Source organism: Nannospalax galili, unplaced genomic scaffold, assembly GCF_000622305.1.
Source record: "Nannospalax galili isolate Female #2095 unplaced genomic scaffold, S.galili_v1.0 scaffold444, whole genome shotgun sequence".
Lineage (NCBI taxonomy): Eukaryota > Metazoa > Chordata > Mammalia > Rodentia > Spalacidae > Nannospalax > Nannospalax galili.
Window position 1 is genome coordinate 46,824 of NW_008354022.1, and position 16,599 is coordinate 63,422.

The following is a 16,599-nucleotide window of genomic DNA, read 5'->3' on the forward strand; positions in this document are numbered from 1 at the left end:
TCCTTCCTTCCTTCCTCCCTTCCTTCCTTCCTTCCTTCCTTCCTTCCTTCCTTCCTCCCTCCCTCCCCCCTCCCTCCCTTCCTTCCAGAGTTCCAGTTTCATTCTGTTGTGATAAAAACACACTGACCAAAAGCAACTTAGGGAGAAAGGGTTTATTTGGCTCAGCTCCAGGTCACACTTCATCAGAGAGGAAGTCAAGCGGCTGGTCACATCAAACCCCCAATCAAGAGCAGAGAGAGATGAGTGTTCCCATGCTACGCTGTGTGCTTGCTGCTTGTGCTCAGCTAGCTTGTTGTCTCTTATTCAGCCAGGAGCCTCTGCTTAGGAAACAATGCCCCCCTCATTCAGGGTGGGTTTTCCCACCTCAGTTAACAATTGGGACAATCCCCCACAGACATGCCCACAGGCCAACCTAATTAGACAACTCTTCATTAAGACAGTCTTAGGTAACAAGAGTTAAAACTAAGCAGCACACATGCTCTCATGTAGCGCAGTTGTCCTCAACCCCTTGAACTCCTGATCTTTCTGCCTCCTCTCCCTAGTGCTGGTATGACAGGCATGCACCACCACATCTGGGTTTTGTGGTGCTGGGGAGACCAGATTTTTTTTAATTAATTAATTAATTAATTAATTAATTAATTTTTATTTTATGTGAGTGTTATTAGAAGAAGCATTTCACTACAGCTTTAACATATTCAGTATCAATTTCTAGAGCTAGCCACCATGTGGGTACTGGGATTTGAACCCATGTCCTCTGCAAGAGCAGCCAGTGCTCCTAACTGCTGAGCCATCTCTCCAGCCCTGAACCCAGGGTTTTGTACAAACTAGAAGAGGGCTCTACCAGCTGAGCACATCCCTAGCCCCAGAACCTTGTAGCCTTGCTCAGATGATCAAGACCTTACTAAGCCACTTAAACTTGGGCTACAGAACACACTCCCTGGAGCACATAAAGATGCAACAGAAATCTTGAGACCGTCTTTATCTTCACTGGCAGAAAGGATCTGGGACACAGGGGTATCTGCCACCTCACAGTCCCTTCTCCACGTTTCCTGAGACCATCACAACAGGAATTATTTGATGAAGACAAGAGAATAAATGCTCCTGTTCCCTCCTGTCCTCTCCCGCACATATGCTGCGTCCCTCTTTGTGGGCGCTCTGTGGAGCTCATTATATGCGGGAGGGAAAATAATTTCCTGTGTGATGAGGCTATGATGAATAATTCACTCTGCTTTTACTGAAATGAACCTGTATTGGGTTGTTGTATGCTGACAGATTCTCAGAAATATGAGCTGCCGTGTCAGCCCCAAGATGGTTGTGAGTCCAGGCTGAGAAGGAAAGCCAGATGGGTCTTGAGGGAGCTGAGAAGGGATAAAGTTATTTCATTAAGATTTCTTGGGCCTGGAGAGATGGCTCAGTGGTTAAGAGCACTGGCTGCTCTTGCAGAGGACCCGGGTTCTATCCCTAGTACTCACATAGCAGCTAACAACCATCCTTAACTCCAGCTCCAGGGGACCTAACGCCCTCTTCTGACCTCCTCGGGCATCGCATTGGTATAATGCCTTTAATCCCAGCTCTCCTGAGGAAGAAGCAGTAGGATTCTGTGAGTTTGAAACCAGCCAGGGCTACACAGTGAGACCCTGTCTCAAAAAACAACAACAAAAAGATTTCTTCAACAGTCAGAATTTAAATGTGTGTTGTGGGGGGAAGAGGGGGATGGGTGATGGTGGTGCACTCATGAGCATGCCAGAAAAGGACACTAGATGTCTTCCTCTATTGCTGTCCATATCATTCTTTTTTTGGCAGGGTCTCTCACTGAACCTGAAGCTCGATATTTCAGCTAGATGCACTGTCCAGCGGGCTCCAGGATCTGCCTGTCTCCTCCCCTCAGTACTGGGGTTACAGGCATGGTTGTAGATGGGATTTCCATGGGTGCTAGGGATGTGAATTCAGGTCTTCTTGCTTTCACAGCAAATACTCTAACTCATCTCACCACCCCCAAACAAAGACTTCAAAGAAAAATTTCTGTAGATGTTATATTTATTAACATTCTGAAGCAAGTCTAAGAAACAACATTTAACTCTTTGATGAATTAAAGTGGTCAGTGTATGTTAGTCTGATTGCTTGAGATGGGGATTCACTATGTAGCCTGGGTTGACTTTATCTCACAATCCTTCTGCCTCAGCTTTTTGAGTGCTGGGATTATAGGTCTGTGTTAACATGCTTGGCTGAAATGTTTTTGTTGTCGTTGTGTGTAGATTATTTTTTGAGACAGTCTCATGTAGCCCATGCATCTTCAAACTTACTTGCTAGGTAGGCAAGGACGACCTTGAATTCCTGGATCCTCCTGCCCCCAGCTCCCCAGTGCTGGGATGACAGGTGTATACCACCGTGCCTGGCTGAAAATGGTTGTCTTTAAAAGTATGGTAGGATACCACTCACTAGTATGGACTAGCAATCTGGTATCCAGCCTTACCACCTGGGCCTTTGCTTTATTTAGTGTCAATTACCCAAGATCAACCATGGTCCAAAATTACCACGTAGAAAATTCCAGAAGCAAGCAATTCATAAATTTGAAGTACATTTCATAAAAGTATATCATTATAATAGTTGTCCTTCTTTATAAGTAGATGCTGCTGAGTCTCTTACTGTACCAAACTCATGAATTAAGCTTGGTCATATGTCTGAAGAAGAACACACAGTATCTGGAGGCCAGGAGCAGTGGTAAACACTGTGAGGCCAGCATTCAGGAGGCTGAGTAAGCAGAATCAGATTTGAGGCCAGCCCGGGATACAGTGTGAGATCCTGCCTCAAAACATAGAAAAAGAAAGGGGGATGGGGAGGAAGGGAGGAAGGAAAGGAGGAAGGGAGGGAGGAAGAGGAGGGAGGGAGGGGAGAGGAGAAGAGAGGGAGGAAAACTGCTTAAGAGCAGTATTTCCAGCTTAGTTCGGGTTTTTTTTTTTCTGAATCTTAGAATATTTGCGTGCATGTTACTGGTTGAGCATCTCTAATTTGAAAAGCACAAATACAACCCTCCCAAATCTGTATCTTTCTGAGCATGGTGTGTACTGGGAATTCATTAGGGATGCTCAGTTTATAAGGGGTCCAGTTCTATCTGCAGTTTCTAGTATTTGCAAAACTTCTTGTATAGTATCCACTATAGGTAAGTGGGGATGATCATAATAAGGACCGAACTGGACTAGAGTGACCAGAATTCAGTTCTTGTGGCTCGAGGTGTGATGATTAATATTAATTATCAACTTGACAGGATCCAGAATCACCTAGGAGGTACACTTCTCTGGATGTCTGTGAGGGAGTTTCTAGATTTAGTTAACTGAGGCTAGTGGCCAGCACCATCCCATAGTCTGGGGTCCTGGACTGTTAAAGGAGAAAGTGAGCTGAGCACCAGCATTCATCTCTCTCTGCTTCCTGACTGTGGATGACATGTGAGCAGCTGTCTCACACTCCTGCTGCCATGCCTTCCATGATGGACTGTACCCTCAAACTGTGAGCCACAATAAACCCTCCCTACTCAAGTTGCCCCTGTCAGGTATTTTATCATAGCCACCAGAACTGTAACTAATACAACAGGTAATACCATCATTCCAGATCACAGTTCCTTCTCTACAAAATAGGAAAAGCCAAGACACTTATGTCACTGGCTCTGCAGGGCTGAGTTCACCTCCTTGACCTGATGATTTCTGATTATGTGCATGTGTGCACATGAGTGCAGTGCCCACAAGGGCCAGAAGAGGGGCATCAGATTCCATGGAGTTGGAATTACAGGTAGTTGTAAGCTACCTGATGGTGCCAGGAACCAAACTTGGGTCCTCTGCAAGAGCAACAAGTGCTCTTAACCACTGAACCAACTCTCCAGCCCTGAGTTGATATTCTTACCCCTGAGTTATGTGTAGTACCTAAAACAAGTCTCAAAGTCAGACTTCTAATCTTTAAAATGGGCATCATATTAGATTTAGAAAAAGCTAGCATTTGTTGAATAACATGTGCTAAGGTTGATTCTACACCCCTATTTGGTCTTCACTGTAGCCCTATGGGGTGAACATTAACAATTTATGTTCTGAGGATGAGATAAACCCTGGCAGAATGCTCATTTGTTAGGATTTTGCTATGAGAATTAAATGAGATGGTGCAAATAAGGAATGTATCAAGTATCTGGGATGTAAAAGTGCTCAACAGAGGTTACTGGACTATGTAATAAGAATATATAAAACCCTGGATCAGCGGGATGGCTCAATAGGTAAAGATGTTTGCTGCCAAGATGGATGACTTGAGTTCAGACCCTGGAACCCACTTGGGGAGGGAGAGAACTGAATTCTGCAAGTTGTCCTCTGATTTCCATATGGATATCATCACACCACCTCCCACATGCAAAATAATAAACAAACAAATAAATTTTAAAAAGTATGTAAAATCATTTAGTGTTCAATGACTACAAAGTAGTAAGGGGGAGTTTTCAATTCTTCAGGATGTACTTAAGCAATTCTAATAAGTCAGGCCCCATGTTACAAGCCCATCCTTCCAGTCATTTAGGAGACTAAGGTAGGAAGATCAAGAGTTCACAGTGAGCCTGGGCAACTTTGTGAGAATCTGTTTCAAAATAAAAAGTAAAAAGAGGGCTGAGGGTATGACTTGGTGGAAGAGGTCTTGGGTAGAATCTCCTAGTGAGGGGTTAGGGGTGTGGCTCTGTCACAGGGCACCTGCCTAGAATCTTCCAATGAGGGGCTGGGGGGATGGCTCAGTGGTAGAACACTTGCCTAGCACACACAAGGGCCTCGGATCAACCCTGGATCCTGAAAAATTACTAACAACAACACAAATTTTATAGGTTTATCTTCTACTCACTCAAACCCTGTACACATTCACCCCTACTATTGTTTCTGAGTCTCCACATTGCTCAGTAAAGTACAGAGAAGGTGAGAATATTAGGTCATGATTTCATAAATAGCAAGAGGTGGGATTCCAACCAAGCTGAGCATAGGCACCAGTACACTAGCATCTTTCTGGGAGCCCATAGTAACAGGAGATTTTTCTGAGTCCTCAATTAGAATGTGTCACGGTACTAAAGAAACAAGAGACACAGCCTTCTGAAACAGCTTGTGCTGTAGGGCAACTGGGGCTCCACAGGTGCTCACACGGCAAGTGAAGAAGAGGGCTCGGGTTCTGAAGCCTGGGGAAGGTCCTTCTGAATAGTGTACGCCCAGGATAGAGAAACATTAATAAGATTTGAATTAACGTGATAAAACCTGCTGATCTTTGTAAGTGGATTTAACCTTTCTGTTGTTTCTGCCCCAGCCTTAAGAAGAGGTTCTAACAACACTCAGACATCTATGAACCTTCCAAAATGTGTCTATAATCTTCCACTATGAGTATTTGCTGTGAGTGGGGAGGAATCACTGCAGTATTAAAGGAATCTTTGGCTTGAGCTGACAGCAAAGCTTATTGTCCTAGGTTGATGGGGAAGTGCTGCTGGTTCCTACCTCCAGTGGCAGATTCCATGCTATGTACACATGAGACTTGTAGTCATCCATCCAGACCTCGGCCACCCTGAGTGCGTTCCTCTTGGTATAGAAGCCGATATTGCTGTTGTATGGCTTCTTCTTCCGCTCAATGTGGGCCACCCTCGAGCATGGAAGGACCTCCATACTGCCACCGCATAGCCACACCTGGAGGTACAGAGAGTTTATCAGTGTGGCAGAGGGTATTCCAGAGGCCACCGCACTTCCCTCAACCCACATAGCAATGGTTGAATCAACGTGGCACAGGTGAATGTTTTAGTTTGCTTTCTGTTGCGGTGATAAAACACTAACATAAAGGGAGAAAAGAGTTTATTTGGCTTACACTTCCAGGTCACAGTCCATCATTGAGAGAAGTCAGGGCAGGAACTCAAACAGAAACCATGGAGGATGCTGCTTGCTGGCTCACTCACAGGCTCATGCTCGGCTAGCTTTCATGTACAGCCCAGACGACCTGCCTAGGGAGTGGTGCCAACCACAGTGCGCTGGACTCTCCTGCATTAATTTAACAACCAAAAAAATGCCCCAGAGACCAATCTGCCTGGGGAAATTCCTCAATAGAGATTCCTTTCTCAGGTGAATCTAGGCAGTGTCAAATTGAGAGTTAAATGTAACCAGGACAGCAAATGTGATGGTTAATACTGTCAACCTGACAGGATCTAGAATCACCTAGAAGACAAACCTCTGTGCAGGTATGTGAGGGAGTTTCTGATATGGACAGACCTACCCTGAATGTGGGCAGCACCATCCCACGGGCTGGGGTCCTGGACTGAATAAAAGGAGAAAGAGAGCTGAGCACCAGCATTCATCTCTCTCTGCTTCCTGACTGTGGATGGGATTGAGCAGCTGCCTCACACTCCTGCCGCAATGCCTTCTAATCATGATGGACTGTGCCCTCAAACTGTGAGCCATAGTCCTAGGTTGATGGGGAAGTTGCTTCTTCTCAGGTGTTTTTCCACAGCAACAATAAAAGTAACTAAGACATCTCACTATGCTCAACTTGTCCAATTTCTTATTGTTTGCCTCTTTTATTATTAGCTGAAGTCAGGATAAAAAGTTCTTAAAGTCAGAGTTGTTCTCTTCTTCTCTCTCTTCATCCTCTATTTTGAGCCCCAGTGTTCAAAGGCTCATTCCTTCCCTGAGCTCCATGTAGAACTGGTCTGGAAACAGCCACTGGGCATGGATGAAGGAACTGGACAGAAGAGTCTCTGTCTTTGTCTTATTTCCTCCAGGGTGAAGGTATGTGACGCCAAATAAGTCACTTGTCTAAGCCAACATCCATATCCAGCCTCACTTCTTCAACTATAGGATAAGGTTGTACCATCTATCTGCTTCACCTCAGAAGTGTTGTGACAGCTATTTGAGACAATCTATTCCAAGCTAGACTCAAGAATTGGACTTGGGGGGCTGGAGAGATGGCTCAGTGGTTAAGAGCATTGGCTGCTCTTACAGAGAACCCGGGTTTGATTCCCAGCATCCACATGGTAGCTAACAGCCATTGGTAACTCCAGTTCTAGAGAAATCTGATACCCTCATCTGACCTCTGCGGGCATTGAACGACACAGGTGCATTTCCATACATGCAGGCAATATACTCATACATAAAAAATAAAAATAATAAAATCCTTTTAAAAAGAGAGAATTGGACTTGGATTATAAAACTGCCTCTTTCAACCCTAATCCCAACCTGCCTTAGCTGACCTCAGGCATCATAAACTCTCTGTGTCTTAAGGTCTTAGTCTAGAAAGACAAATAAGGGACTGGAGAGGTGGCTCAGCAGTTAGGAGCACTGGCTGCTCTTGCAGAGAGCCTAGGTTAGGTTCCCAGCATCCAGATGGTGACTAAAAGTCATCTAGAACTCCAATTCTAAAGGATCCAATGCCCTCTTCTGGCCTCCACAGGCATTGCAAGCATATGGTGCACTTGTATGCAGGTAGACAAAACATACATACACATAAAAAGAAGAAATAAGATATTTGAAGACAAATAATAGCCCTCTCAGGACTCATGGGAGACCTGTGAAAGGTCAGATGGGTTCATTTTTCAGCTGGTGCCATCTGAGGATAGTTGGACCATCTACTGGGTGGAGTTTCTGGAAAGTTTCTCCTTGATCAAGTCTTGTGTTAGCTGGTGTACTGATGAACTGTCCTGACATGTACTGTCCCTTCGCAAACCTCCAGGTCCATGACTAACACTTATGGGGGATGCTTCCTTCAGAGTCTGGCTAATATGGGCTAGGAGATGGCCCAACTGTTAAAGCACTTGCTTTGCAAATGTAAGGAACTGAGTTCATATCCCTAGGCCCCACCTACAAAGCTGGGCTTGCATCAGTGAGACAGGAGGTGGAGACAGGCGGACACCTGGAGGCTCAATGTTCAGCTTAGCCTGGCTCACATGGTGAAGGTCCAGGTGAATGAGAGTCCCTATCTTAAACAAAATGTGGACGGTACTTGGGGACTGACATACAAACTTGTCCTGTGACCTCTGCATAGATGCTATGCATGTGTACTTTCATACATATGCACTCGCCTACGTAACACATGAATTACTTAAAGAAATGAAAAATGAACCTAGTTAATGCTGTTTTATACATGGTTCTTCTTCTTGAGGCTGAGCCATGGTCTCTCTTCCTCAAGGATGTCTCATGTCAGGCATCCTCCGGACCAGGCCTGCAGCCCTTAGGTCACCCAGGAATGATACATCTTCCTGATTCCTGCTAGGGATGAGCCCACCTGACTCTGCTGTTTTGTAGGGAGGACACTGCTGTTCCCTACAGAAGTAAATCTGACCTTTCTTCTTAGGAGAGTGCCAGATATTGAGACTCTAATTGTAAAATTCTTTTTGAAATATTTTTTTGTGTGTATGTGTGTGTCAGCATGTTGGTTTGTGCGTCATATGTGTGCAGCACCCACAGAGGCTAGAAGAGGGTATCAGATTACCTGGAGCTGGAGTTACAGGCAATTGTGAGCCAACCAACGTGGGTGCTGGAAACTGAACTTGGGTCTTCTGCAAGAGCTACAAGTGCTCTTAACTGCAGAGCCATCTCTACAGTCCCTCTAATCAGAAAATGCCAAAGAAGTTGACAGGTCAGCTAAACCAAAATAAGACGCTCGAAATATGATTTTATCTTCAAATCCATCTATTTTCTCATCTATTTTCAGCAAACTTTCTTCTGAATTCTTATGTACCCAAATCTGAAGTAACAGGAGATTTTGCTGATGTCTCTTAGGAAAGACAAAAACATAGTTTTTCCATGTACATTTGGAAAGTAGAAGAAAAAAAATCATCCTCAGCCAGCGAGACGGCTCCGTGGGTAAAGACATCTGCCACCAACCCCGATGACCTGCCTTCATTCCTAGGACCCACATTGTAGAAAGACAGAACTGACCCCTGCAAGTTGTCCTATGACCTCCACATGCAGGCCATGACATGGATGTTTCCCAAAAATAAATAAATGTAATAAAAAACTAAAACTTCATCCTTATCTAAAAAGGCTGGGTACTGTATCACTTGAACTGTAGAACAAGAAGACTGAACTAAGGAGACAGTATAAAAGATCTGTGACTACCAGATTGGGGGAGAGAAATGATATATATAATGTCTTTTTGAGACAGAGTCTCCCTGTAGCCCCAGCTGTCCTGGAACTCACTATGTAGACCAGGCTGGCCTTGAACTCACAGAGATCTGCCTGCCTCTGCCTCCCAAGTGCTGGGATTAAAGGCGTGCACCACCATGCCCAGCGGGAGATGGTATGTTTTGAATCTAAAAATGTCTTGTGCAGGTCACAGATGCCAAGAGATCAGGAGTGCAACAACCATGTTACCTCTGGAGATAATACTCCACGACACTCCACCTCCCTCCTTTGGCTCTAATAGACTTTCTGCCCTCTTTTCCAGGACACTTCCTGAGTCTTGGGAGAACTCATACAGATGTCATATGGGTTGTGTGATAAAGGCTTTTCAGAGGTGCTGAATTCCTCAAAGAATGGGCTGTTTTGAGGTGGGGCCTGGTTTAAGGAAGTAGGTCACTGTAGGTGTCGCTCAGTGTGTGTGCATATGTATTTGTGAGTATACATGCATGTTCCTGTGTGCTCAGCTGAAAGTGGCTGAATTCCTCAAAGAATGGGCTGTTTTGAGGTGGGACCTGGTTTAAGGAAGTAGGTCACTGTAGGTGTGGCTCTGTGTGTGTACATATGTATTTGTGAGTATACATGCATGTTCCTGTGTGCTCAGCTGAAAGTGTGTATATGTGAATGGAGAGTCCAGAGGTCAGACAGAACCCAGATTAATTTCTTGTGTTGCATCTTTGTGTGTGCACATACACATGTACATGTGTGTGCATGCGGGCGGAGCCAGAGAACTTGGCTGTGGTTCCTCTGACATCATCTACCTTGCTTCCTTTCTATTTTTCCATTTTCCTGTTTGTATGTATGTGTACGTTTGTGTGTGCATGTGTCTATGCGTGCACATGCATGAGTACATGTGTGCATGTGCGTGTGGAGAACTGAGATTGGTGTTGGGAATCATCCTCTATCTCTCATGACACAGGGACTCGCAATCAAACCCAGAGCTTACCCCTAGGGCTAGGCACCCTTTAAGCAATCTTTCCATCCCCACCTTGTATTTTGAGACAGGGTCTCTCACTGTCCTGGAGTTTCTCAGTTATGCTAGGTTGGCTGGCAGAGTCCCAGGGATCCTTCTGTCTCCAGCTCTGGTATTATAAGCATGTGCCACAGCACCTGGTTTTTTTAAATGTGGCCAGTCTCAGGTATGGTTTGAATTGTATATTTTGTACCCAACCTCTTCCTCCCTCTATGTCTCAGCTTCCTGTCTACCATGAAGTGAGAACCCTCCTTCCTGCCATGCTGCCACCATGACATTCATTATGCCTCAAGACGGCTCAGGAACAATGGAGCCAAGTGACCATGAACTGAAGCTTCTAACAAGGAAAAGAAACAATATGAAATTTTCTTCCTTTAAGTTTATTTGCTCAAGTATTTTGTCAGTGATGGGAAGGTGACTAGTGAGAGGGGGTGATGGAACATAGAAGATTTCTAGAGCAGGGAAACTTTCCTGCATGGCACTGTAATGGTGGATACATGTCCACTATACATTTTTCTGAATGCACAGAAAATGAGAGGGGGCGATGGAACATAGAAGATTTCTAGAGCAGGGAAACTTTCCTGCATGACACTGTAATGGTGGATACATGTCCACTATACATTTTTCTGAATGCACAGAAAGCAGAACACCAAGTGGGAACCTTAATGTGGACAGCACACTCCTTGTGATCATGGTAAATCACGGGAGGTTCATGGGACATTGCTCTGGAGGGGAATGCTGAAATGAGGGGCAAGATATAGGGTAGAGGGTATATGGAAATCTCTGAATCTTGCTCTCAACTTTTCTGTGAACCTAAAACTGCTCTCAAAAACTAATAAGGGGGATGCAGAGATGGCTCAACAGTTAAGAATGCTTGCTGCTCTTCCAGAAGGCTGAAGTTTGGTTCACAGCGCTCACACCAAGTGCCTCACAATTGCTTGCAACTCTAGTTCCAAGGGATCTCTTCCGGTTAATTTTTGTCACCTTAACACAAACTAGTCACCTGGGTAGAGAGAACCTCAGTTAAGACATTTCTTCCATTAAGTTGGCCTGTGGCCTTGTCTATGAGGCATTTTATTGCTTGCTAATTGATGTAGGAGGGCTCATCCCACTGTGGGCAGTGCATCCTTGGGCAGGTGGGCCTGGGCTGTGTAAGAAAGGTACCTGAGCAAGCCAGGGGAAGCAAGGGATTAAGCAACATTCCTTCATGGTCTCTGCTTCAGTTCCTGCCTCCAAGTTCCTATCTTAGTCTCCTTTGATGGTGGACTACAATTTGTAAAGTAAAATAAATCCTTTTTTTCCTGAGTTGATTTGGGTCAGTGTTTTATCACAGCAACAAAGAAAGCAAACCAGGACAGCATCTGATACCCTCTTCTGGCCTCTGAGGGCCATCTGCATACACATGTGACATTTACTTACACATAAATAAAAAATAAATCTTTTCTAAAATGTATTTTTATTTTATGTGTATGAGTGTAGAGCCTGCATGTGTATAAGTGCACCCATGTAGTGCAGTGCCTGCGGAGAACAAAAGAAGGCACCAGATCCCCTGGAACTGGAGTTATAGATGGTTTTTAGCTGCCATGTAGATGCTAGGATTTGAACTCAGGTCTCCTGCAAGAACAGCCAGTGCTTTTAACCACTGATCCATCTCTCCAGCCCCAATAAAAATAAATCATTAATAAAATATTAAAGTTAAGGGTTAAGGAGATGACTCAGCAAAGCACTTGTCATGTAAGAATGAGGACCTGAGTCTGATCCCCAGAACTCACATAAAAGCCTCCAGGCAAGGTGCCATGCACTTGTAATCTAGCTCTCACAGAAGATGGAGACATGTGGATCCCTGGGGCTCATTGGCCAGCCAGCCTAGCCTACCTGGTGGGCTTCAGGCCAGCGAGAGAGACTGTCTCAAGAAAGAGGTAGATGGTACCTGAAGAATGACATCCGGGGTTGTCCTCTGGCCTCATGTATGCACACACAGGAACATGAACACACACACACACACACAGGCACACACACACACACACAGGCACACACACTAACGGCATGGATCAAAACAGCAATGAGCTGGGCCTGGGGGCATAGTTCTATCGAGTTAGGTACTTGGGAGGCAGAGACAGGAGGATCTTAGCAAGCTCAAAGCCTGCCTGGGTAATTTAGTGAGGCCCTGTCTCAAAATAAGAAGGGGATTTAGTTCAGTGCTAGAGAGTTTGCTTAGAATCCCCCAGGGAGGGGCTGGGACCATGGCTCAGTGATAGAGTACCTGCCTAGAATCCCCCAGTGAGAGGCTAGAGCTGGGACTCAGTGGTAGAACACCTGCCTATACTCGTACACTGAGGGACTGGGGGTCTGGCTCAGTGGTAGAGCACCTGCTTAGAATCATCCAGTGAGGGGCTGGGGATTGGCTCAGTGGTAGAGCTTCTGCCTACCATGCATGAGGTCCTGAGTTCTGTCTCCAGTACTGAAAAAACAGACAAACAACCCACCAGAACCAACAACAAAGCAACACCGATGAATCGTTCATTGCTTAAGTCATACCAACAACCTTATTGGGTCTCTTAAGTATAGGTAAACTTTAGCCTCTTTTTGTTGGTAAAGTCTGATAAAAAACAAAAAAAAAAGCAACTGGGTTTCTGCCTAAAAGAGTATCTTCATCGTTCCTCCTGTTCCCCCAATCTTTTCTGGACTTCTTGATAATGCTTTTTCTGACTGGTGAGTTCACTCCTGTGGTAACATTCTTCAAGGTTTCTCTCTGCCAGGCCTGGAGGGTAAAGTGGTCTGCCTACCTTCAGTTTAAATGTGCCTTCTCTTCCACTAAATTGGACGGATGCATAATAGCTTTCTTTCCTCCTAAATTCCTTTTTGCAAAAATTCAATTTCAGTCTTTTGCTTTATTTATTACAGTTTCTAAGAAATGGGATTTAGGAATGTAGGTTTTAAATTGACATATCTCAATTTAAGTACCGTGGTGGTGGGGATCCCTAAATACCTAGATTCTATTGCGGATCAATGCAAGCCATTTCTCCTAATATACGGAGAGGAATTAAACTGAACCTTGGTAAGGTGACATGTGATTCTGAGGAGGAAACAAAGGCATTATTGAAAGCAGCCTGCTCCATTGAGCAAAGACAGGAGCTGAAAGGGTTTTTCTCTTTCTTTGTTTTCCTTTTTTTTATTGTGCCTGCTTCTTCATTTCGAAGAAAAATAAATTAGAGAAAGGAGAATCCTCTTGGTCTAAACTTACCTGTTTAAAATGCAGTCCAGCTTTACCACTCAATGGAAGAGCATGTTATTCTCATAAGGGGCCAGACTTCTATGTTAAGAAGACAGTTCCATGCAGTCTTTAGGCTTAAGTGGGCTTTGTTCTATCTTCCTCTGCCCTGGGCATTCTTCCTCTTTGCCCAAATCCTTTTTCTTCCAGTCCCCCTTTCTCTCCCATCTAGGCTCTTGTCTTTGCTTCAGTTCTGGCATGTCTCTTTACTTTGAATTGTGGCCAGAAGTTTTAGAGACATGAGCAGCAAGATTAATATATGAGAGGCCTGCAATATGGCTCAGTGGATAAAGGCATTTGCTTCCAAACCTAAGGACCTGAGTTTGATCCCAGGGACCCATATGGAGGAAGGGGAGAACCACCTCCTGCAGATTCTCTTCTGTCCTCCACACCTGAGCCATGGTACATGCATGCACACACATATACATGAAAAATAAATAAAATATAATAAAAATTTTGGAAAAGGATTAACATATGAGTCATTTAGCCAAGGACTGGAAGCCCAACCCCACCTGGACCATTTGTAACAAAAAGAGAGTATTTGAGAAAAGCCCATGATATAAAAATGGGAGAGGCTGGTGCCATGTAATTGGTTCAGGAGACTCCCAGGTCAGCATGTTTGAGTGGATGGTTTCTCCCAGTTTGGGGACTGTATTCACTTTCTCTTTTAGTTTAATATTTATTTACATTCTTGAGTGCTATAGGGTAGTTGCATGTGGAAGTCAGAGTGACAACTTGAAGGAACTGATTTTCTCTTTCTACCATGTGGGTTCCAGAGGATCAAACTCGGGTCCTTAGGCTTGGCAGCAAGTGTCCTTTCCCATTGATCCATCTTGCAAGCTTGCCTTCCCTTTCTTAAATAAACTGCCTCTAGTACGATTTCTTCTCTCTTTTTTTTTTTTTTTTTTTTTTTTTTTTGAGACAGGGTTTTCTCCCTATGTAACCCTGGCTAGCCTGGAACTGGCTATGTAGATCAGGCTGGCCTCAAATTCACAGAGATCTGCCTTTCTTCACTTTGTAAGTGCTGAGATTAGAGGCATGTACCATCATGCTCAGCATAATTATTTTAGATTTATTTTTATTTTAGGTGTATGTCTGTGGGTCTGCATATATGTCTGTGAAGCATGTGTGTACCTGGTGCCTGCAGAGGCCAAAAAAGGGCATCAGATCCCCTGAATGGGAGTTACTGGTGGTTGTGAGCTGCCAAGTGGGTACTGAGAAATAAATCCCAGTCCTCTGCAAGAGCAACCACTGCTCTTAACTGCTGAGCCATCTCTCCAGCCCCTCTTATTTCGGCTTATAACCATGTGTCCCTGGTGCAGTATTTTGTGTCCCTCAGGACTCAGATCCACAGTGTGATGATTAGCTTTAATTGTCAACTTGACAATATCCAGACTCACCTGGGAGATAAGCCTCTGCCACACCTATGAGGGATTGTCTGGATTAATCTGTGAGAGACTGTCTTGATTTGGTTACTTGGTATGGGAAGACTCAGCATGACTGTGGGCAGGCTCATTCCCTAGGCAGGAGTCTTACACTATGTAAAAAGGAGAAAGCAAGCTGAGCACAAGCATCCATCATGCTCTTCTTCCCGACTGCAGCTGCAACATGACTAGCTGCCTTGCCTTCCCCACCATGATGGACTGTACCCAAAGTGTAAGCCAGAATAAACCCTTCTGCGCTAGTTACTTTTCTGTTACTATGAAAGACATCATGACCAACAGCAACTTATGGAAGACAGAGTTTATTTTAGTTTACAGTTCCAAAGGGACAAGAGTCCATCATGGTGGGGCATCATGGCAGCAGGTGGTGGGCAGCAAGCATGGTGGCAAGTGCAGGAAGCTGAGAGCTCACATTTCAACAACAGACATGAAGCAGAGAGCGTGAACTGGAAGGTGGGCAAGGCTATGACAACTCAAAGTCCGCCCCCAGGGACATATTTCTTCCAGCAAGGCTGCACCTCCTAAATATTCCATGACCTCTCCAAACAGCACCACCAACTGGTCCCACATACCAAGTGTTCAAATACATGAGCCTGTGGGGAATATTTCTCATTCAAATCACTGAACCTTTTTTAAGTTTCCATTTTCAAACAATTTTTAATTTTTTTATTTATGCATGTGTGTACATGTGAGTGCAGTGTCTACAGAGACCAGAAGACCGCATCAGATCTCTGGAACTGGGGTTACAGATGGTTGTGAGCCTCCGTGTGGATGCTGAGAACTGAATCTGGGTCCTCTGCAAGAGTAGCAAGTACTCTTAACCACTGAGCCATCTCTCCATCCCTTGTCAGGGTATTTTTTATCATAGCGATAGACATAGACCTATAACAGAACCTTCCCTCCGTCCCCTACAGTGGCCCCAGCTAAACAGACATTAAGCATCTTATTGCCCTTTGTGTTCCCACTATGCATCGGAATCAATACCATACACTTGTCTGTGATGACCAGAGTTCAGAGAACAATGCTGCCGGAGATCTGAAGACAATGTGGACATGGAGCCCACTGCCAGAGCTCATAGTCATCACTGGTTCCTTGGTGGTGAACACCAGAATGAATGCCAGGGACGGGCTGAAAGCTGCTTTAGACCCTTCATATGGAAGCTCTGAGAAGGCAGGTGAGTGATACCTTTGTATTCACTTCCCATCTATGATATTATCCTCTCTTCTGCTCTCATTGACTGTGATTTGCTGAGGGTTAGAGAGCATCTGAGAGGGTGCATGATAGATAATCTAAGCTTAGCTACAGGATGAATGTGAATTATATTCAGTTCTGTCTTCAATACCAAAGGCCAGAGCACTAAGATTACAAACAATGGAGTGGAAGCCCCAGTATTTACAGTTTTAAAGGAGTGTGTGTAGGTTAATCTTCACTGTCAACTTGAACAACTGGATCTTAAATCACTTAGGAGACCCACTTCTGGGCATGTCTGTGAGAGTGTTTCCAGACATGAGGTGGGAAGACCCAGCCTGAACGTGGGCAGCATCATCCCATAGGCCAGGGTCCTGGACTAAGTGAAAAGGAGAAAGTGAGGGGCTGGAGAGATGGCTGCTCTTACAGAAGACCTGGGTTTGAATCCCAGCACCTACATGGTGGCTAACAACTGTCTGTAACTCCAGTTTCAGGGGACCTGACACCCTCTTCTGACCTCTGAGGGCACGGCACAACATGGACACACTTACATACATGCAGGCAATA

General features: G+C 44.8%; 1 protein-coding gene across 1 annotated transcript in view; it reads right to left on the reverse strand.

Annotated features, from left to right (window-relative positions):
• Galnt17 (polypeptide N-acetylgalactosaminyltransferase 17) overlaps positions 1-16,599 on the reverse strand; it is a gene marked incomplete in the record, with an annotated part of 518,181 nt that overhangs the window by 29,794 nt on the left and 471,788 nt on the right. Inside the window, 1 exon segment of the mRNA XM_008851109.3 lies at positions 5,496-5,681. Within this exon segment, the coding sequence (XP_008849331.1) occupies positions 5,496-5,681 (186 nt within the window).